Below are 23,995 nucleotides of genomic sequence, written 5' to 3'. Positions count from 1 at the left end.
TTCTTCACCCCCTTACCTTAAATCTGGAGGTGTCTTTGCGTCTAAAATGAGTCTCTTGTAAGCAGCATATCAATAGGTCTTTTTTTTTTTTTTAATCTATTCTGATACTCTGTGTCTTTTGATTTAGGATTTAGTCCATTTGCATTCAAAGTGGCTATTGGTAGTTATGAATTTAGTGCCATTATGTTACCGTAAAGTATCTGTTTCTGTAGATTGTCTCTGTTCCTTTGTAGTCTTTGTTGCTTTTGGTCTCTCTTCCTGCTCAAGCTCTTGCAGAGCTGTTATAGTATTCTAGTGTTCATGAACTCTGTTCATAAACTCTTAGTTCTTGCTTATCTTGAAAACTCTTTATCTCTCCTGTTCTGAAAGACAGCCTTGCTGGATATAGTATTTTTGGCTGGATGCTTTTCCCATTCAGCATGTTGACTATATCATGCCACTCTCTGGCCTGCTATGTTTTTGTGGTCAGGTCTGCTGCTAACCTTATGTGTCTACTCTTGTAGGTTAAGGATGTTTTGTCTCTAGCTGTTTTCAGAATTCTCTGTTTTTGTATTTTGCAAGTTTCCCTATGATATGTCTTGGTATTGACCTGTTTTTGTTGCTCTTGAAAGGCGTTCCCCTTGCCTCTTGGGCTTTAATGCGTTTGAGCTATAATTTTTCAAACAGATCTTCTGCCCCTTTTTTCTGTTCTTCTTCTTCTGGGACTCCTATGCTATAGATATTATTGCACTTGGTGGAATCTCTCAGTTCCCTAAGTCTATATTTGTGATCTAGTAGTTTTCTTTCCCTCTTTTCAGCTTCATTATTTTCTATAATTTTATCTTCTTTATCACCTATTCAGTCTTTTGTTTCTTCCATCCTCATTGTGATTACATCCAGTCAATTTTGCATTGCAGTTATAGCATTTTTAAATTTTGGCCTGACTAGTTTTTGGGTCTTTTATCTCTGCAGCCAGGGTTTCTCTGATGTCTTTTATGCTTTTTTCAAACCCAGCTAGTGTTTTTTTTTTTTTTTAAGATTTTTTATTTATTTATTTGATAGATCATAAGTAGGCAGAGAGAGAGAAGGAAGCAGGCCCGCTGAGTAGAGAACCTGATGTGGGGCTCAATCCCAGGACCCTGGGATCATGACCTGAGCTGAAGGCAGAGGCTTTAACCCACTGAGCCACCCAGGTGGCCCCCCTCAGCTAGTGTTCTTATAACTGTTGTTCTAAATTCTTATTTAGATATATTGCTTGTATCTGTTTTGAGCAAATCCCTTGCTGTGATTTCTTGATCTTCCTTTGGGGAGAATTCCTCTGTCTTGTCATTATGTCTAGGTTTCTTTCCTTTGCATGTTATGAAAGCTTGTTCTGATTCATGCTCCTGAGAGATCCTGTATTAAGAAGAGGTCCTGGGGAGCCTGGGTGGCTCAGTTGGTTAAGCTTCTGCTCAAGTTATGATTTCAGGGATCGAGCCCCATGTCAGGCTTCCTGCTCAGTGGGGAGTCTGCTTCTCCCTCTGGCCATCCTGGCTCCCCTGCTCCCCAACTCATGCATGCTTGCTCTGTCTCTCTCAAATACATAAATAAAATCTTAAAAAAAAAAAAAAATGGATCCTACACTGTCCAGGGCCTGGCACTCTGGGAAGTATTCTGGTGTGTGCTGTGTGCACTCTGCTATTGTGTTTGGCTGCTCTTTACCACCGGTGGGTCCTCTACAGAGTTCTTCCTTCTTGCAGTGAGGAGTGTTTGGACCTTTAGTTAGGTTTGCTTTATTTGTTTGTGAAGATAGGCCTGATTTAAAAAAAAAAAAAAAAAAAAAGCCTGATCCCAGAAAAGAGAAAAGGAAAAGGAAAAAGAAAACAAACTAACAAAGGAAGTACAAGCCTGATTCCAAAGAAAAAGGAGGAGGAAAAAAAAATGCCTGATCCAAAAAACTGAGAAAAGGAAATAAGCCAGGAGGAAGAAAAAAAAAGGCCTGATCTTACTTCCACCAGAATTGAAGCTGACTCTTTGAGATCACTTTATCATCAGTAGCCTTGATGCATGCGGAGGGCCTATGTTGGTTTTTTGAGGGAGAGGCCCACTGCAGTGGCTCACAGTCAGACCTGCCCTTGTAAAGATTCTCCTGCCGTGTAGGGGGCAGGGTTTGGTATAAGTGACTCCAGCCTCTGCTGGAGGTGCTGTGTTTATCTCTGAAGTCCAGCCATGCTGGTGTGTGTGTGCATATGTGTGTAAGATCGTGTCCCCTTATCCTTTCATCCCCGAAGAGGGGAACCTGGGGCTGCCTCTGTTCAGGAGGCCCTCAGAGAAAAGTGAACAGTCTCCTTTCCTGTGTCCCAGGCTTTCATAAGATCCCTGTCCTCGATTAATCTATGCCTGGCTGTCTGCACGCATGGTGCCACAGTTCTCCTGAGTTTTATCTCTGGCCAGCTGCTGGGATTCAAAACAAAGTTTTAAGTACCCAGCAGCACATGGACTGTCTCCCGTCCTCTGGAGGAGAGCCTTGCAGTGCTACTCTTGGCATTCTTCTGTCCCAGAAAAGCAGTTGCATGCTTGCATGAGTGCCTGGAGTCTTACATTGAAGCACAGTGAAGAGCTGCAGCTAGGTTTATCTGTCAGTGTGCCTCTGACCCCTGCTGTTGAATGGCCCCTGTCCCCTGCCCCCTGCTGTTGAATGGCCCCTCAGTACCACTCGGTGGGCTATTTGTCCTTGGAGAGGCAAAATATCGTCTTCCAAATGTGCTCCAGGAAGGGGAACATTCTCTCCTTGTGTGACCCAGGGGATCCCTATACCAAGCCCTACTCACTGATCTCTCTCCCCCTATTCCTGACTTTGCTCTTCGAAAAGTGTTCCCACCCCTCCATGGCCCCATGGCTTTTCTCTCTCCTAATTCACGTCTCTCAACCTCCCATCTGCCTCGTTCTTCCCTCCAATTGTGTATATTGTATATTGTTTCCTCCCTCCCTCCCTTCTTCCCTTCTCTCTCTCTCTCTTTCTATTTTACTTATTTAGTTGAGAGAGAGAGAAGGCGAGCACAGCAGGGAGGAAGGGCAGAGGCAAAGGGCTTAGCAGGGAGCCTGACATGGGACTTGATCATGACCTGAGCTACAGGTAGATGCTTAACTGATTGAGCCACCCAGGTGCCCTGTGTAGATTGTTTTTTAAATCCTCGTTAATTTTCTAGTTGTTCAAAATGATTTGATGTTGATCTAGCTGTGTTTGAAGAATGAGGCTTGAAGAACAAGGCAACCCCAGGGTCCCACTACTACTCCGCCATCTTCACTCCTTCCTTTTTAAGGTTTTCTATATATAGTATGCTGTCTGCAAGTAGTGACAGTTTTACTTCTTCCTTACCAATTTGGATGCTTTTTATTCGTTGTCTGATTGCTGGGCTAGGACCTACAGTACTATGGTGAATAAAAGTGGTGAGAGTGGATGTTCTCGTCTTATTCCTAATCTTAGGGGAAAAGTTCTCAGTTTTTCACCTTTGAAATATAATGTTTGCTGTGGGTTTTTCATATGTGGACTTTATTATGTTGAGGTATATTCCCTCTGCTACTTTTTTGAGAGTGTTTATCATAATTGGATGTTGTACTTCATCAAGTGCTTTTTCTGCATCTATTGAAACTATCATATGGTTTTTATTCTTTTATTTTTATTCATTTATTTATTAATATTTTATTTATCTATTTGATAGACAGAGGTCACAAGCAGGCAGAGAGGCAGGCAGAGAGGGAGAAGGGGGGAAGCAGGCTCCCTGGTGAGCAGAGAGCCCGATGCGGGGCTCGATCCCAGGACCCTGGGATCATGACCTGAGCCGAAGGCAGAGGCTTTAACCCACTGAGCCTCCTAGGCACCCCTATTCTTTCTTTTATTGATACAATGTATTACATCTATAGATTTGCAAATATTGAACCACCCTCCCTTGCATTGCAGGAGTAAATCCCACTTGATCATGGTGAATGATTTTCTTTAATTTCTTTAATTGTTGGATTTGGTTTGCTAATATTTTACTGACAATTTTTGCATATTTGTTCATCATAGATATGTGCCTGGAGTTCTCTTTTTTTTGTACTGTCTTTATCTGGTTTCGGGTAATGTAGTCCTAATAGAATAAATTTGGAAGTTTTCCATCCTCTACTATTTTTTGGAATGGTTTGAGAACAGTCAGTATTAACTTTTCTTTAAATGTTTGGTAGAATCCACTTGTGAAGCAGTCTGGTCCTGGACTTTTATTTGTTGGGAGTTTTTTGATTACTGATTGAATTTCATGTTCAGATTTTCTATTTCTTCTTGATTCAGTTTTAGAAGGTTATATGTTTTTAGGAATTATCCATTTCTTCTATGTTATCCAATTTGTTGGCATATAATTTTTCATAATATTTTCTTATGATTGTTTGTATGTCTGTGGTGTCATTGTTATTTCTTGTCTTGCATTTCTCATTTCGTTTATTTGAGACCTCTCTCTCTCTTTTTTTTTTTGGATGAGTCTGGTTAAAGTTTTATCAATTTTGTTGATCATTTGCTGAACCAGCTCTTGGTTTTGTTAATCTGTTTTGTTTTTTGTTTCTATTTCATTTATTTCTGCTCTAATCTTTGTTATTTCCTTCTTTCTGCTGCTTTTGGATTTTGTTTGTTCTTCTTTTTCTAGCTCCTTTAGGTGTAAGGTTAGGTATTTGAGATTTTTTTTTTTTTGCTTTTTTATTAGGCCTACATTGTTATAAACGTCTCTCTTAGACAGCTCCAAGATTTTGGAATGTTGTATTTTCATTCCTATCATTTTTTTAATGGTTTGAGATAAAATTCACATACCATATAGTTCATCTGCTTGAAGTATAATTTAATGGCTCTTAATATAGTCTCAGAATTGTACATCTTTCATCATCAATTTTAGAACATTTTCATTGCTCAAAAAAGAAACCTTATATCCTTAGCCTCTATTTTTCCATGTACCCTTAGTTCTAGGTAACCACTAATTTATTTTCTGTCTTTATAGATTTACCTATTTGGACATTTCATATAAATGGAATCATAAAATATATGGTCTTTTGTGACTGGCTTCTTTCACTTAGCTTTATGTTTTCAAGATTAATCCATGTTGTGGTATATTTCAGTTCTTCATTTCTTTGTATTGCTGAGTCCATTTTATGGACATACCACTTTTTATTTATCTGTTTAATCAGTTGATGCACATTTGGTTGTTTCTACTTTTTGGCTATTATGAATAATGCTGCTATGAATATTTGTTTATAACTTTTTTTATTTTTAAAGACTTTATTTTTTTTTAAGAGAGAAATCACAAGTAGGCAGAGAGGCAAGCAGAGAGAGAGAGAGGAGGAAGCAGGCTCCCTGCCGAGCAGAGAGCCCGATGCGGGACTTGATCCCAGGACCCTGAGATCATGACCTGAGCTGAAGGCAGAGGCTTAACCCACTGAGCCACCCAGGCGCCCCTGTTTATAACTTTTTATATGGACATACACTTTCTGTTCTCTTGAGGATATACCTAGTAGAGGAATGCTGGATCATGTCACAACTCTATGTTTAACCATTTGGGGAATTGCCAGAATGTTTCCAAACTTCATACTTACACCACTTTACATTTCTTCTTGCAGTGATGGAAGATTCCAAATTTTTAACATCCTTTTCTAATACTTACTTTCTCTTTTTGATTATAGTTATATTTCTGGGTATGAAGTGGTTTCCCAGTGTAGTTTCAATAAAAACTAAACGATAAAACTAAACTAAAACAATAATGAGATTGAAGCTGGGCAGTTTACTGGCTAGTAGAATTTAAGAAGTCATTTTAATCATAAAAGAGTAGAGATGATTTGCATATATGACTAAGTATTTTAAGCATTTTGCAAGACTTTACCTTCTCTTTTTGGTTCTTATTTAGCAATTAACAGTTAATTTTTATACCTAGGTTCAAAAGGTTTTGAGGTTCCACAAAAATGATCTTTACAACTACCTCAAATATTTTTGTTATAGTTTTTCTTTCCCTTTAAAATACAATATCCATCCCTTTTGGCTCCAAAACAACATAGTTGAGAATGCTGAGGTGATTGTGGGCAAACTCAGTTGACCAATCCAAGGACCATCTTCAGACACTATGTTTACTCATGGGTGCTGCCTTTATGAAGTTTCCAGCCTTGTGGGATACACGTATTTATCTATTTAAAAATTTTTTTAAAAAAAGATTTATTTATTTATTTTTAAAGATTTTATTTATTTGACAGAGAGAGATCACAAGTAGCCAGAGAGGCAGGCAGAGAGAGAGGGGGAAGCAGGCTTCCTGCTGAGCAGAGAGCCCGATGTGGGCCTTGATCCCAGGACCCTGAGACCATGACCTAAGCGGAAGGCAGAGGCCCAACCCACTGAGCCACCCAGGCGCCCTACATGTATTTATTTATGTATGAGGAAGAATGCAGCAAGCATAGCAGTTGGTAGGTATAAACAGAGTATGTTAATACCATAATGGAGAGGAATTAATTCCAGTTTTAAGCAAAGGCAGTATTTTGAAAATTAAGTAGAATGTTGGCAGGTAGAAAAATAGCAGAAAAGAAGAGAATTCTAGGTTAAAGTTACTATGTGAGCAAAGTCATGGTAGGAGGTGTTGGAATCAGAAGTAATCTGTATGGCTAGTGTATGGTATATTGGGACCAGAGAGCTTGTGTGGAGTCGAACGGAAGATAGACTGGATGCTTATGTTATGTAGAAGAGTTTGGATTTTGTCCTATAATCAGTGGGATATGCTAAAAAGTTTTCTACTAATGCACAATACATGATAAAATTTGTGCTTTCAGAGGTAAGATTTATAGTGATATTGAACAACAAATTAGGACAGATGGGTGGCAAGGGATACTGTCACAATAGCCAAAGTGAGAGTTGACTTTTCAACTAAAATTGACTTAAGAAATAGTTGTTGTTGTTTTTTTAAATCACTTAACAAGAAATGTGGAAGTTACAGAGTTGGTTAAAAGGAAGCCCAGCTCTATCAGGTAGCATTTCTGCTTTTCTTTTGGCTTAATCCTTATGGTCACAAGGTGGCTGTCTCATTCAGTCATGAAGAGGAAGGTAAAGCGTGTGCTTTCTTACTGTTTTTTGTTAGGGAAGGAAACTTTCATTAGGCACTCTGAAGTTTCATTAACCAGGACTGGATCTTATGACTGGTTTAGCTGCAAGGGAAAGTGGGGAATCTGACATTTTCCACCTTAATATTAGGAGGTGTGTTCTGCCTTTGAAAAGAAGGGGTGGGGATAAGGGCTCTCAGGGGGTTAGCAACCAGCAGTCCTCAGATGCTAATATCCTGTGGTTAGTAGTAAAAAGGCAAAGGAAGAGACAGATTTAATAGGCAGGTTAGAAGGGATTAAGGACTACTCTAGGCTTTGGTGGTGAACAAGAAGATGGTGATGCCATTTACCATAATGTATTTCCCAATTTGAAATTGGATTGGGTTCTTACTGTATTAATAACATTTATTGACCATAAAACTTGATTCCTAGGACCCTTTAATCTTACTTTCTAATTACTAATGTAATGGAACATGGAGGAGGGAGAGGAGGTAGCATGGTAGTTTTTTTTTTTTTTTTTTAAGAGAAGGCTGAGAAGGGCTTTTTTTTTTTTTTTTTAAGATTTTATTTATTTATGTGACAGAGATTACAAGTAGGCAGAGGGGCAAGCAGAGAGAGAGGAAGGGAAGCCGGCTCCCCGCTGAGCAGAGAGCCTGACACACGAGGCGCGACCCCAGGACCCTGAGATCATGACCTGAGCCGAAGGCAGAGGCTTTAACCCACTGAGCCACCCAGGTGCCCCGGTAGCATGGTAGTTTTTAAGTGCTACTCCTAGGACCAGTGCCAGCTTGCTACATCAGAATCACCTGGGGAGCTTGTTAAATCAGAATTTCTGGGAATTGATATTTTTAGGTCTGGGATTTGACCATCAATTTTGTTAACAAGATCCCCAGGTAATTCTGATACACAGTTCAGTTTGGATATATTTGGTAGGAAAAGTGTGGACTTCAATTTTAGGCAAACCTGTATTTGAATCCCTGCTCTTCACTTATTAACTCTGTGAACTTGACTTCTCAGAGCTGAGGCCCCTCTCTGTGATATATGTAATAATAGTAATATTATTATTAATGTTACCGAATGATATACCACAATTGCTAACCCAGGAAATGAATGGGTGCGCCTTGGCGCTGCTGTGGTCATTTGCTCTGTCCTGGCTAATCTGAGGGGGCTAGACAAGTTGAAAGCATGACCCTTGGGCTGGATTTGCCAACACTGTTGCGGAAGAAACTCGAATAAACTTGTTGCAAGAGAAGCCAGTCACTCAAGAAATGAGGATTTGGAAAAGAGAAATGGAGAAACTTATTTGAGATGTTGGCAGCCAGGACAGGTGGCAGGGTCAAGTCTTACCAACTGACCTCTCCACCGGCAAGATGGACATCGTAGAGTGTTACAGGAGAGGTTCAGGGGGTATGCCAAGAGAGCAGGCAGAGAGTGCATGGTCATGGGTGGGGGGACTCTGTATGTGTTCAGCTCACAATTATGGGCAGGGAAGAGGATGTGTGGTCTAGGCATTCAGGACTTTTCTGGTCTGGTGGTTGGAATGTTCCAGTCCTTGCAGAATGTCTTGTTAGTGCCTCAAGAAAGTGCAATTAGAAATAAGCACAATGATTTTTAGTTAGAGCATGAGTTAAACAGTCTTGTTTGTTTCTGGTTTTAATTGTTGGGGTTTATAGTTGAGCTAGAGGTTTTGCTAACATTAGTAGCTACTATATAGAGCTATTGTAAAATATAGGGATATGTATGCAATGTGTCTAGCATAGTAACTGGTACATTGTAAACATTCATTAAATCACTTTTTTTTGCATGGAGCAATGGGTGTGGTACATAAATAATGAATTATGGAGCACTGAAAAAAATTAAATTAAAAAAAACACTGTTTTTTTGAGTATTAGCCTGTAGTAAGTACTACATATTTGAATTAGCAAAGAAACACAGATTTCTATACAACTACAACAAAAGGCAAATAAGAAACAGACTATAGTAAATTGCTTCTCTTGGTGCTTGCTTCTCTTAGTATCCATTGTTATCAGTAGCTGATCTCCTTTTGGTCCAGCCAAATATCTTCCAGTCTTGAGCATTTAAATCTTTGTTTTCTTTTTTTGCATTAAAAAAATTTTTTGTAAAAGATTATATTTATTTGGCAGAGAGAGAGAAAGAAAGAGCACAAGCAGAGGGAGCAGCAGGCAGAGGGAGAAGCAGGCTCCTGCTGAGCAGGGAGCCCAATGTGGGGCTTGATCCCAGGACCCTGGAACCATGACCTGAGCCAAAGACAGACACTTAACTGATTGAGCTACCCAGCTGTCCCCCTTTTTTGCATTTTTAAAAAGATTTGTTTATTATTATGTTCGATTAGCCAACATACAGTACATCATTAGTTTTTGATGTAGTGTTCAATGATTCATTAGTTGTGTATAACACCCAGTGCTCATCACAACACGTGCCCTCCTTAATGCCCGTCGCCCTGTTATCCCACCCCGCTAACCCCCTCCCTTTGGTAACCCTCAGTTTGTTTCCCAGAGTCTTTGTTTTCTTAACTGCATTTTTGGCTGCATCTATTCTGTGCAATCTATAAAATCAGGTATACCAAAAACTCTAAATCCAATTTCTGTGAAATATGTTACTTAATAATAGTAGAGGCTGTTTTTCACAGTGTTTTCATATAAAACCTTAAACTAGACATAGTTCTTGATCTTAAAAAACAAAAAACTATCAATTCAGATGAAAGTAATAAGTGCACATTAAGGATCATTTTGTTACTCTCAAAGCTTATGTAGTTACCTGGGTTAATAATGAGAATTTTTTTTAGGTGGTTGTCTTCTGTGGGGAATAACTCCTTGCTGAGAGTGAATGCTTATTTTTCCAGTTTCAGTGTATAAAGGGGTCTTGGTGGAAGGGAGGGAAGGCACTAACATTGAGAACTTATGCTGCATGAGGAATTTGACTTAATTTGTTTCATTGGACAGAGGCAGCATGTTGTAGTATTACCTGTAGACTCTGAAGACATGCTGCCTGAGTTTGTGTCCCAGTTCTGCACTTAAAGCTGCCTGACTTTGAGTAAATTACTAACCTTTCTGTGCCTCAGTTTCTTTATTGAGAATTATTATACACCTACTTCAAAAGGTTGTTGTGAGGATTAAATAAGCTAACATACATAAAGTCTCTAGAAAGTGCCTGGCCTGTAGTACTATATAGTTGTTAGTTTTCCTTTACATTTCACGAATTTATGTTGCTCTGTAATTTCACAAAACTCCTGTAAGGTTGGTGTCTTCTTAATCTTTATTTTATAGGTAATAAACTGAGGTTCCATGAGGTTAGCAACTTATCTGTAATCAATCACCCATTTATTTAGTGATGCAAATCCTAGATTGCTTCTTCATGCATTCTACTATGACGTTAGTATGTTAGTTATTAAAAAATCCTAAAAATAGCAATCACTTATGAGATTTATATGGTATTAAGTAATATGAATTTTCATTTATCAGAAAAACATTTTTGCTACTTGGCAATAGAATTAATAAATTAACCATTTTTGAATTTTGAGTAGGGTGTTAATATTTTGAAAAAAATCTTGTTGACCTTTATTTTAAAATATTGCATCAAGGGGCACCTGGGTGGCTCAGTTGGTTAAGCATTTGCCTTCTGCTCAGGTCATGCACGCAGGGTGATGTAATCCAGTCCTGTTTTGGGCTCTTTGCTCACTGGGTAGTCTGCTGCTCCCTCTCACTGTTTCCTCTGTGCTCTGCCTTTCTCTCTCTCTCTCTCTCTCTCTCTCTCTCTCAGATAAATAAATAGAATCTTAAAAAAAAAATACCACATCAAGAGGTAATGGAGATATTTAAAAATGTATATTGCAATAGCTATTTAATTCAAATTAGTTTGTAAGTTTTATATTATGTTATATAATATACTATATAAATATAATTAAATATATAATATGTATAAGTATATAGCATATCTATATAATTTGTAACATCATTTTGTAGATGACAATCATAATGGTACCTTGAGGGTTTTTCATAATTGTTTTTTTCACTTATGATCTGGATGCTATCTGTGATTAAGTAGATTATCCAGATCCCCAAGGTTCACACATTTTATAGAAAATAGAGATAGTAATGTTAACTAATTATAACCATTAATGTATATTAATAGTATTAACTATTAATACTATTGCATCTTTTATGGCATCTTTTATAATAGTTCAGAGTACTGAGTAAGAACTTAAAATCAAATATTAAAATAAAAGATGAGGCAATTTTAATAAAATTATGTAACGGAGGGGTGGAAGTGTGTTAAACTAAATCCTAAAGCCAATCTTCTTTTAGGAATCCTTCCTTGGTTTCTCTTCCACTTCCTCCACAAGCACACAGACACAATACACCACACTCACCCAACAGGATGAAATAGAGATATTGTTTTATAATCTTCAGATAGGTAAAAAGCCTAAAACTGCCCTTCTTCTCTATTTTCTACATGGTTTCAGGAAGCTTTATGCACAACATACTTTGAGATTTCCAATTAGAAGCGGTAGCAATTTTGTTTTGAATAGTTCTAAAGAATCTATTGGCTGGGTCTTTCCTCTTCAGTACCCTTTGGCCTACCTTTTAAATTTCTTTTGGGAAAATGCAGCTTGCTGCCAGTAATTCATTCTCTCACTTTGTTCATTGAAGTTGCTGAATTCGATTATGAGTTAGAACACTTACCCTAGTTTTACATTTGGTATATTCTTTCTTACTTGCATTTCATGTATAACATATTGGTGGCAAAACTGCTGCATATCATTTGAATTTCTGGATCTGATTCTGTCCAATAAGAAGTTACCCAGATCTTTTTCACAGAATAATCTATCTTTTTTTCTTAATTATTCTCTTGCCTCCTCCCTAATTTGGTTCTCACCAATTCATTTTACTTCTCTCAATTTTTTTTTTCTCAGTAAATTATTTTCCCCCATCCCATCTCCTTGAGGAATAAGGAGGGCTCTTCATCCTCAGCAGGGCAGAGTTTCCTCTCAGGCCACTGAGAGGAAATGAGCAGAAGGGGTTTCAAAACCAGCTGCTTGGCTCCTATGATTTTGAGTCTGGAGGGTGGATCAAGTGCTCTGTTCACATCCAATTCCTGTGATTGCTCTATTGCTCTTCTCTGGAAGAGCTGCTTTCAGAATTGTAAATGCTTTCCCCTGCATTGCAGTTTAGCTAAGAATATTCTAAAGGAATTGATGTTGGTTTTCAGTGCTTTTGCTGCAGTACTTTATCTGGTTTAGGAAAGGTTCTTGTTTGGTTAGGTTTCTAAGTTTGTAGGCTTGGATTCTAGCAAAAACTGGCTGGTTGATGTAACAAATACGATGACTTATTTTTAGGGTTTACTGTCTAGAAGTATCTTCTTCTGCATTTTATGAATTACCATGGTGATAATAGGCTAATTTTTCTCTGTATTTGAAGACTTTACTGAGGACAATAATACTCCCCCCCCTTGAATTATACAGGCCAAGGATTTAAGGTTTTTCTTTTCTTAATATTAAGTTGTTTTACCTGTGATTTACTGTCTCTGTTACTAGATGAAAATGTGGAATTTAAGGGAATTGCTTTTTGTTAAATAATATGTTATTTAACACATATTAAAAAAACACAACGGAAAAAAAAACACAACGGAAGTCTGGTGCAGCCATTTTATATTTGAAACTCTACTGAACCTAATCTTGCTAGTGAGCAGGTTTAAACGTTGCTCTCTTTTTAATGGGCCCTTTCATACCATGTTTGTGGCTTTTGTTTTCAAAGATTTATCTATATACTTTGATTATTTATTTATTTACTGTAGCCCACCTTAGCCATTCTTTGCACTAGATCTTCTTTCTGGAAGTCCTGTTTTTCTGGCATTGAGATCGATAGAAAAATGAAGATGACATGGATTTTCATTGGGAAAAGTGGTGGTTAGGCATTGGTTGCAAGGATATGACTCTTTCTCTAACACCAGAATACTTTTAGCCTTATATACATTATGTGATTTTAAATCCTGTAAGTTAAAATGTTTGTATAGAAATAGTAGAAGAGGGACTTTCATGAAATCATAGAATGTTAAAGCTGAAGAGGGATCTTAGGGATCATATAGTAACCATCCTGATATTGTGTAGAGGAACAAATGGAGGCTTGTTCATTCCTTTTTTAGTCCATCCATCCATCCATCCATCCATTCACTGAACAAGTATTTATTTAATGTTTACTGTTTAAGGTGCTGGGGATGTCCCTACCCTTAAGGAGTTTGTAGTAAATAGATAATAAACATTATAATTAAGCTAAAGAGGTAGAAAGTGGTAAAAGTGATCTGGGGTTGGGGTGGTGCTTGAGGGTGAAGGTGGATTTAGGGTAGGCTGCATTGAAAAGATGATATTTGGGCAGAGATTTAAAGGAGATGAGAAAATGGACTTATGACTCTCCGAGGGAAGAGTCTGTCGAGCAAAAGGAACAGCCAGTTTAAGGGCAAATGGATAGGAGCATGTCTAGCTTTCCGTTCAAGAACAGTAAAAAGGCAATTGGCTCCTTGGTTTAGAAGTGGAGAGTGTAATAAGTGATGAAATTAACAGGATTGGGAGGTAGGAGGTAGGGAACTGGCTAGATTATGTGGAGTGCGGTGAATTGTGAGGACTTTGGTTTTTACATGAGTGAAATGGGGGGAGGTGGGGGCGTAATGAGGGTTTTGAGCACAGATGATCTGACTTATATTTCAACTGAATCATTCTGACTGCGCTGTTGATGAGAGATGCCAGGGTAGGGTTGCCAGATTTAGAAAATAAAAATATAGGACACCCACTCAGTTAAATTTGAATTTCAGATAAACAACGAATAATTTTTGTATATATATGTCCCATGCAATATGTGACTGACTATTCACCCATATGGCAGAATGTTAACTACTCTTTTATATCTATGTGTGTATATATATATATATACACACACACTTTAAATTCTTCAGTGTTACTGTTGCTTACTATAAATTACCATTACCACGATCCTGCTGGTTCCAAGGCTTGTACGCTTACAGCAAATTTTGTCTTATTCTTTCCTGTATTATCTATATTACTTTTTTTCACATTGTAGTCATCTTATACCTTAGAACATTAAAATGCAGTTTGTTGGACCCCAGCCTACACCTACTGAATCAGAATTTCTTGGGGTAGAACACGGGGTCTCTATGACTGCCTGCTGTTCAAGGTTCTAGGTACAGTAGAACAAGACATACAGAAATCCTTACTGTAATGGAATTAACATTTTACTGGGGAGACACAATTAATAAGACAAGTAAGTAAATATACAGTATGTTAAATACCAGGAGAGATGCTAAAAAGAAAGAAAAAGTAGGAAGGGAGTGGGAAGTATCCAGTATAATGGTGAGGAAACTGCATTTTAGATGGTGGCCAGTGAAAGCTTCACTACACAGTGATGTTTGAGTCAAGACTTGAAGGAAGTAATGGAGAGAACCAGGTGGATATCTGGGGGAACAGGATTGTAGGCTGAAGGAACAACTGCAGAAGGCAGATATATGCTTCGTGTGTTTAAGATGGTGCAAGGGGGCGGTGTCTGTGGAATGGAATGAAAAGGAGGAGAAGGGCAGAGGATGAGATGAGAGAGATAAAGGGGAATGGCTGGTGACTGTTAGCATTTGGGCTTTATTGTGTGTTGGAGAGAGATTTGGATACTAGACCCAGTTGTGGCATTATCTCTGGATCTGTTGCTTCACCACTAAAAAATGAACAGAAGACTAAGATGATCTCTTAAGTTTCTTTCTGCCCTAAAATAGTCTCTAATTTGAAATCTATTATTTCTCTTCTGTTTCTACTTTTTTCCCCAGCTCTTCGCAAGTAATTAGTTAATCATTTGGGATTGTTTTCTATTTTTTATTAATCTATCTCTGTTTGTGCTCCTTATAGCCAAAGTTTGAGCTCCTTATAGCTCCTTCTTACCTTTATGTTGCCCTCCTTCCTCTTTTGTTACCAAACTTTTGAAGATTTAGACAGTCCTTTAGTAAATAGTAGGAAATAGTTTTCTTGTCACCTTGTTTAACCATTAGTTAGTCATTAGTTCTTGTTCCCATCAGATTCTTGTTTAATTTTAGCTAATATAATTAAGAAACATATTTTTCTCTACCAAGAGATTGAAATTCTAGTGAATGGCAGCTTGACTTAAAATGAGGCAGAAAGAGAAGAAAGAGCCTTGACTGAACTCTAAATCCCAAATGTTAGTCCAAGATTAAGTGAAATGTAATGTGCAGGGAATCATGAGATTCTTAACTAGATTCTTCTTCTTCTTTTTTTTTTTTTAAAGATATTATTTATTTATTTGACAGACAGAGATCATAAGTAGGCAGACAGGCAGGCAGAGAGAGAGAGAGAGAAGAGAGAGGAGGAAGCAGGCTTCCTGCAGCGCAGAGAGCCCGATGCGGGACTTGATCCCAGGACCCTGGAATCATGACCTGAGCCAAAGGCAGAGGCTTAACCCACTGAGCCACCGAGGCGCCCTTAACTAGATACTTATGGAAAGGGAAACCTTTTGGTAAGTCTTAGTCTTAAATGGATGTTTGCCTAGAAATAATTGGGTGAGATCCTTCTAAAATCGTTTTTGTTTGTTTGTTTTTTGGTGGGATCTATTAACAGATGACATGGATAAAAGGAACATGTCATGAAGTTTCATGATCTTTAATATAAATTCTGTTGAAAGAACAAAGCAGTATTAAAACTGTTGTTGGTGCCTTTGAAACCCAACACAAGAAAATAGAACTTGTAGGCTCTCAAATTATTGCTTTCATGTGGTAGTAATGAAACAGTATAATCACTCTGAGTATATCTGCCACCTTTTGGCTTTTACAGGGTGATATGAATTGTAAAGAAAGAAATCCCAAAATCTAAATAGTATTTTGGAGTTTGATCTGTTTTGTTTTATGTCATCTACTAGACTTTGAGAACTTCAGGAGAGTCAGAAAAAGAGTGTAATGTTAGGTACCAACATATTAGGTTACATTTATGACAACTTTAAAGATTGGGCAATCACACTTTAAGATAGTAAGTTTATAGTTATTTTTGCTAATAATAATTTTATCTGTTGTGTATTTGGTGGGACTTTTATGTGACTATTCTTTTAAGCCTGGCTGAAATTAAATAAAGAGAAGTCCTAATTGGAGCTTTCTTGACTAAATATTTCAGGAGGAATGAGGTAGAAGGGACTCATAAAACTTAGCTAGTTAGACACTCAACTGCATATATTTATTTATAGCCTTCTGTCTTGCTCATTTGTGTTCTTACAGTATAAAACTCTGAAAATTTAAATTAACAGACTATTTATTTATAACAGACTATTTATTTATTTATACACCTATAATAGGAGTCTATTTAAAAACAATGGAGTAAATTATGAAAAACAAATGAGGTTTTTTTGGCACTTTTTTAACATTATTGAGTTCTTGAGTTGAAAATATGTTTAAGGTAATTTTTGTAGCTATGGTAATTTTACTGGTCCAGGAGCTATGCCAATTCTAAGTACAATATGATTTAATTAGTATAGGCTCACTGTTTTTGTTTAATGGGCACCAATTTTATTCATGATATTCAAGACATGCTTAGTTCCAGTGAAACAGCATGAAAAGTATGCTCTTTATTGCTTTTAAAAACTACCCAATTAAAGATATGGAAGTAAATCTTTAATGAGATAGCTCCTCTGACACTAAAAGAGATGACTGTATCCTACCTGCTCTTGGCAAAACCAAAATTAGATTGTTGGGTGATTGAATAACTTGGTCATGAAAACGTTTATTTTCTAAATTGAAGTTGGCAAACTGTGATCTGTGGACCATACCCTGACTGTTTTTGTAAATAAAGTTTTATTGGAACACAGCTGTGTTCATTCATGGACATATTGTCTGTGCTTTTGTGCTATAGTGGTAGTGTTGAGTAGTTGTGGATAATATGATTCACAATGCCTAAAATAGTACTGTTTGGCCCTTTAGGGAAAAGCGTGCTGACCCCTGCCATATATCTAAACTTTTTGTAGTCAGACCATGTTAAAGTTCTGATGGAGATTTTTGAAGTTAGTATTTTTGGGTTTAATTTCTCATTCTGCTTCATTCTAAAACACACACACACACATACACACACAATTTTGAGTGTTAGTTTCCAGCTTTCTCGTCCATAGGTAAGCATAATACCACCTTGCAGCATTGCTATGAGTAGTCAAGGAGAAATGTAAATAAAATGTTTAGGGTACTTGGCATCAAGAAGGAATTCAAGCAATGAGGGGGTATAATTAGGGGGAAGTTTAGGTGTTTATTTGGGTAATTTAGGATGGCATGCTTTCTAAAAATTTTCTTTCTTTTTTTTTTCTTCCTAAAATTAACCAAAAAAAAAAAAAAAAAAAACTCTGCATTCTAATTTGTCCACAGAACTGGCTATAGAGGTCTGTTTTATCCATGTTCTTAATATAATGTTGCTGATTAACTTCCCACCTTTTCCTCCCTCCCTCCTTACCTGTCCTTCTTGTCTTCTCTTCTTCCTGAACTTCATACCTTCCTTTCTGTTTGCTTTTTGATATATGTAAACCTTGGTACTAAATTTAGGTCAGTGAGTAGCAACTACTCCTAGGGAGAGTATGCAGAGAACCTAACACACTGAAAATTCTCTTATCCTCAGCTCTGTTTTCTAGGAAACAAAGGAACTCTAAAATCTTGTAATAGTCTCTCCCTCTCCACCCCTTATTCTTTTTTTTTAAGAGAGTGAGTGAGCATGCTTGTGGCTGCCCCCTTTATTCTTATGTGATTATGTATATTAATAGCCATCTAGGTGTGTGTAAAATCTGTTTCTACCACAGCAGATTTTTGGGCAGATCTTGAGCTTTGTCTTGAACCTGATGCCAAGAATGTTTAGATAGGCATGGTTTTCATATTTTCAGGACAAATAGATGATAGATTCTCCTTAACATTTTGAAGGAAACTTAAAGACTGAGTGATGAAAAAATTGACCCAAGCAGGATCACTTAGTTATTTCCTTAAAGTTTCATGAAAATAAACTTAGAAGCTAAGTTATTTTACTTGACTTTATTTTTAGGAAATCAGTTTGAAACCTGGGACCTAACCTTTTCAAGTTATTACAAAACCAACATTAATATAAATAACAAAGCAAAAAAAAATGTTAGAATAGTTTTGTTTTTATTGACATTTATTATTTTGTGATCTTGGTGTAGGCAGCCTGGGTCCAAGGATCCAGAGTGGGGGTTCTCCACAGGACCAGCCAAGAGAGTCCTTGACTTTGTGTAGGGTAGAAATCAGACATGAGCTGGAGAAAGTGAAAGAGTTTATTGAATAGCATAAACGACAGAACAAGATGGTCTATCTGGGCAATCTGGAAAGGAAAACAGAATGAGTCTCATTGTTGCTTGGGGCTAGGGTTTTTATATTGGAAAGGGGTCTAGGGCATGTGTTCCTTTGGGCATCCAGGGTAGGGTCTGATCAAAGGTGAGTGTCAAGTGAACAATAGGCATTGTTTCGTAAATTACTGAAGGTAGCACTATTGGTGCCAGTGTCAGCTGAGGTTTGTTCAAGCTAATGTCCTGGAACATATTTGGGATCTAGCTCTTCTTAGGTGTTATCAGGTATTTGGGGCTTAGGACAAAGCTCAGAGAATGATTAACTTTTTTGCTTCCCTCTTAAAGTGGGAACTGAGCTTCTTTGGCTTATTCAGAGGCAAATATGGATCATGAGTAAATGAGTCCTATCAGAAAAACGGAGTCTTTCTAGAATGGAGTCTCTTCAGCTTCTTTACCTTAATAGTTCTAGCATTAGCGGACCCTTGGATAATAGTATCAATAGTTACCCACATTTCGTAAGGCTTTAGTCTCCCTCATTTGAAAATCTCTTTTTAAAAAATATTTACTTATTGGAGAGAGAGAGAAGGAGTTGGATAAGGGGGAGGGAGAAAGCAGACTCCCCACTGAGCAGGGAGCCTGACGTGGGGCTGGATGCCTGGACCTGAGCCCAAGACAGACACTTAACCAACTGAGCCACCCAGGCACCCCTGAAAATCTTTTAATCCATAATAAATTTAATTCTGTTTTAGTTTAGTTTAACTAAATTAGTTTATGGTTTAAAAAAGAGTACAGAACTGGTCAGAATTTCTCATTGGGAATTCCAGCCCTTTTTAAAGCTAATACTTAAATGTATTAAACCTAAATTTTATATGCTACCTTTCTATTAAAGTTAAAGTCTTCTTCCTATTTTCTCACTTATTTTACAGTAAGCTGAGATTTTGGTAGAGGCAGATTTTAATCCCTAGTCCTTTAGGCTCTGTGAGTCACACAGGGACATTAAATGGTTTTCTGAGAACTGCAGTTTTAGTGTAAAGTTAGGGACATAAATGTTGAATGTATCTTATTTTATGTATTAATAGGAACCAGAGAGCAAGGTTTAAAAAGTAATTTTGTGTCTGGAAATAGGTAGATAACATGGAAGATGGGGGATTTTTAATTAAAAAAAGGTTTTTTTGAGGGGTTAAGAATTTTATCTTGCCAGGATACAGAGAGAGAGGGAGGATATTCCAATTCCTGGTGAAACATAACTCAAAGACATATAGTTAGTATTAGCATTCTGTTTGCTCATGTATGGAAAAACCAGTAACAGATTGATTTACTCCATCAAAGGAGAAATGAGTGGAGGGGGGAGAAGGAAAAAAAAACATATTTGGGAATAGTGAATTTTGTTTCCCTTTACTTGCCTATGTCGCTGATGAACTGGCACCTAATAAAGAGGACAATCAGGTTATTCTGCCCTTGGTAGGTAGATGGGTCGTCAATGAAAAACAGTTTTAGTTGTTTATGAATTCTCCAGAGGACGTTGGGTGTTTAACTGTGACTTCAATGTAAGAGGTTGTCTCTGTATTATGTCTGCCACTGTCCTCATTAGCATTTCCATGTGGGGTCTGTGTCAGAATTTCTCACTTGCTTTATTAAGTCTTAGTCCCATGATTTTTTTTTTTCATTTTGTATTCTTAGGTGTGTTAGATGGGCTTTCCAAAAGTTGATGCTCCATCTTCCTGTGGTTTTGTTTGCCATTGTATGTCATTATTTTAACATTGTCTTTGTGTAAATTGTTAGTCTTCAGATCAAGAAGGTCTTAGTCTATTTGAGACTCTATGGGGGATCTGAAGCACAATGTGTAAAGGAGTTGAACTTGACAGGGAGTTTCTCTCCTCAGTTATCTAGAAGAAATTAGTAAACCAACAAGAAGTATTTATCTAAGTAGTTTATGATCTTTTACCTTACTTTTGCTTTGAGAAAGTTTAGGATAGGATTTTGGAATATTTTGCGAATTTTCTTTTTTATAGTTAGATTTACTATTGCTGTGTGTGTTATCTTTGACAAAGAGTGGAAATAATCTTAAAATAATTTCTGTTTCCTTATAGTCAAAGGCTGTTGGTTTACTAGATGTGGATGTGTATGGCCCTTCAATTCCAAAGATGATGAATCTGAAAGGAAGTCCAGAATTATCACAGAGTAAGTAAAGACAAGCTAGACAATATAGTTAGACATAATAGTTATGCCTTTTTAAAAATTAACTCCTGAGTGTCAGGCATTTTGACATGTATCCTATGTACCTTCAGCACAGTGTAGTATGGTAATTCTGAAATCAGAAATGGAGCCACACTGTCTGGGTTTGAATCCTAGCTCTGTTATTGACTGTGTGGCTTTGGCTGAATTGTTTAACCTCTTTGTACCTCGCCTCTGCCCTTTATGTAAAATAAGCTTAACAATTGCTGTGATAAATCATTCAGTTAGAAATTGTGGGACACCTGGGTGGCTCAGTCAATTAAGCCGCTGCCTTTGGCTCAGGTCATTACCCCAGGGTACTGGGATTGAGTCCTGCATCGGGCTCCTTGCTCGACAGGGAGCCTCCTTCTCTCTCTGCCTCAGCCTGCCACTCAGCCTGCTTGTGTGCTCTCTCTCTCTCTGACAAATAAATAAATCAATCAATAAAATCTTAAAAAAAAAAAGAAAAGAAATTGCTATTAAGTGTAATGCATTTCACCTTGTGCCTGGCACATAGTCAGTGATCATTATCTCTTTACACTAAGTGTTTGGATGTTTGGAAGTATTTGAATAGAAAGTATATATTTGTGTTAGCAGACATAAAGGTTATTTTTTCTAATCAAACTTTTGTCATGTTTGTCTTAAGGTATTTTGAAAAAAAAACCACCCAAAACATTAGTTTCTTTTTTCGGCCTTCACTGCTATCAATAGGACAGTAATTTAAAAAAAATTTTATTTACTTATTTGACAGACAGAGATCACAAGTAGGCAGAGAGGCAGGGAGAGAGAGGGGGAAGCAGGCTCCCCACTGAGCAGAGAGTAGGATGTGGGGCTTGATCCCAGGATGCTGGGATCATGACCTGAGCCGAAGGCAGAGGCTTTAACCCACTGAGCCACCCAGGTGCCCCAGGACAGTAATTTTTTGAGTAAATCTTTTAATATTTACTCTGCTTGTTATTACACTCTCTTGGAAAGCTAAAAAATATAAAGCATTAAGAACAAGGAGAGGGGCGCCTGGGTGGCTCAGTGGGTTAAAGCTTCTGCCTTCAGCTCGGGTCATGGTCTCAGGGTCCTGGGATCGAGCCCTGCATTGGGCTTTCTGCTCAGTGGGGAGCCTCCTTCCTCCTCTCTCTCTGCCTGCCTCTTTGACTACTTATAATCTCTATCAAATAAATAAATTAAAAAAAATTAAAAAAAAAAAAGAACAAGGAGATGCTATGATCATAGAATGAAGTATTGGATAGGGGTGCCTGGCTGCATTGGGCTGTGGAGACTACTTAAAAAGTATTGGGAAAACTTGTAATTTCTTGAAAAATGTTTTTAAGTGAATGAAATTAACTTATTCAAATTTATTTCAAATTATAGGGGTGCCTGGGTGGCTTAGTTGGTTAAGCAGCTGACTTTTGATTTAGACTGAGGTCATGATCTCAGAGTCCTGGGATGGAGCCCTGTGCATTGGCTCTGTGCTAAGTGGGGAGTCAACCTGAAGATTCTCTCTCTCTCTTCCCCTCTTCCCCTTCCCCTGTCTGTGCTCATGTGTGCTCTCTCTCTCTCAAACAAATAAATCTTTAAAGAAAATTGTATTTCAAATTATAACTAGAGTATATAATTGAAGAATTTCTTCTCATTTCTTATTGGGCTTTTTCTAGAACAGAATGACTTTTTTTTTTTTTAAGATTTTATTTATTTATTTGAGAGACAGAGATTACAAGTAGGCGGAGAGGCAGGCAGAGAGAGGAGGAAGCAGGCTCCCCGTGGAGCAGAGAGCCCGATGTGGGGCTCGATCCCAGGACCCTGGGATCATGACCTGAGTCGAAGGCAGAAGCTTTAAACCACTGAGCCACCCAGGTGCCCCCAGAATGACTATTTACTATAGGGTTTTTGTTGGATTATCTGTGTAAATAATAGAAGTATTTTGTTGTTGTCATTAAATGTTAATTAGGCACTGTCTGCTATTTAATGTGCTTTTGTTTGTGTTTTCGTTGTTGGAGTAAATTACAATGTTAAGTTCTAAATAATTGTAGGAAATTTGAAGATGTAGTGATGATAAAATTGACCCTAGAAGTCCTATATCATAAGCACCCACTTAGTTTTCTTGTTTGATGAAAATATAAACTTAAAAAGCTAAGTTATTCTAGCTTCTTTTTTCTTTGTCCTTTCAGTGGAATGCATACTTAGTTTGCAAATATGTGACATATGCCAAGATGTCAAACTTTCACAAAGGAATAATGAATTTGCGTACTTTAAATGATAGACTTATTATGTCTGGCCCTTGATTAAAGTAATGTGAAAACTGGTGCAGCACCACATGAATGATGGCAAAACGGAGCCCTGGTGTCAGTTTTTTCTTAAGTAGTCTGTTCAGTCTATGCCAACATAAATACTTGAAATGAACTTTAATTTCTTTCTTCTTGTTTTACTGAAGCTGTAATCTTAAATTTGATGTTTGCAAATTGGCTGCCATTAAATAGGCTTTCTGGTAAAGATGAGATACTGGAAATCTTGGAAAGCCTTAAAAGAATACTTCTTTTGTGTTGACAAGCTGATCTTAAGTCACGGAAGAAATAAACTGAATGGTTAAGGCATTCACTTAAAAGAATGTGGTTTGTTAAAGGCCTAACTTATAAATTATTTTTTGAATCTTAGATAAACCTGCCACCATTATACTAATTGGCATCATTTTGACATTTCTGTATTTTAACATTTTATCCTGTTATACTCTGTATTGCAGAAAAAATTATCTAATTAACAATAAAGAAAAACTGTGAAAGATTTGTTATCAGCAGGCCCTAAATCTTTGTAGACTCTGAGAAACAAACTGAGGGTTTTGGAGGGGAGAGGGGTGAGGGTTAGGTGAGCCTGACGGTGGGTACTAAGGAGGGCACGTATTGCATGGAGCACTGGGTGTGGTGTATAAACAATGAATTTTGCAACACTGAAAAAAAAAAAAAATCTTTGTGTTTATGATTAGCACCTCCCTCAAGATAAATGGGTGTTCTTCTATGTCTCTTTCACTTTTTGAGTTCTATCAGGGAGCTATCCTTAAGATGTGTAGACTAGTGGTATGGTACATTTGTAATACGCCATATCTTTTAGGGCTGTTTGTACTTCACATTTCTCTTTTCCAGTCTAATTCCAGGTTAAAAAATTTTTTTCTTATTTCCTAATCTCTGATCATTCCCAGTGTTTTTCAAAATTTTTGGCACATTTTCAATATCTTCTCTCAAATGAGAAAAATTAAAAGAACTTGCTATTGTTAGGTAGTGGGAGGATTAACTTGCAATTCTATTTTTATTTATTTATTTATTTATTTATTTTTTTAAAGATTTTATTTATTTATGAGAGAGAGAGAGAGAGAGAGCGAGCACAGGCAGACAGAATGGCAG

General features: G+C 37.4%; 1 protein-coding gene across 3 annotated transcripts in view; it reads left to right on the top strand.

The window, feature by feature from the left end:
* The window catches only part of NUBPL (nucleotide binding protein like), a 212,309-nt gene that overhangs the window by 28,074 nt on the left and 160,240 nt on the right, over window positions 1-23,995 (top strand). For 2 of the 3 annotated variants that reach the window (XM_032848885.1, XM_032848884.1), the window contains exon 4: window positions 20,486-20,576. In XM_032848885.1, coding sequence (XP_032704776.1) covers window positions 20,486-20,576 — 91 coding nt within the window. Of the gene's footprint in view, window positions 1-20,485; window positions 20,577-23,995 lie in introns of those variants that run through there. The other variant, XM_032848886.1, reaches the window with a different exon arrangement.

Source organism: Lontra canadensis, unplaced genomic scaffold (assembly GCF_010015895.1).
Source record: "Lontra canadensis isolate GAN:19392208 unplaced genomic scaffold, GSC_riverotter_1.0 scaffold214, whole genome shotgun sequence".
Classification (NCBI taxonomy): Eukaryota; Metazoa; Chordata; class Mammalia; order Carnivora; family Mustelidae; genus Lontra; species Lontra canadensis.
The sequence above is the reverse complement of the archived record's forward strand: the minus strand, read 5'-3'. Positions and strand labels throughout refer to the sequence as shown.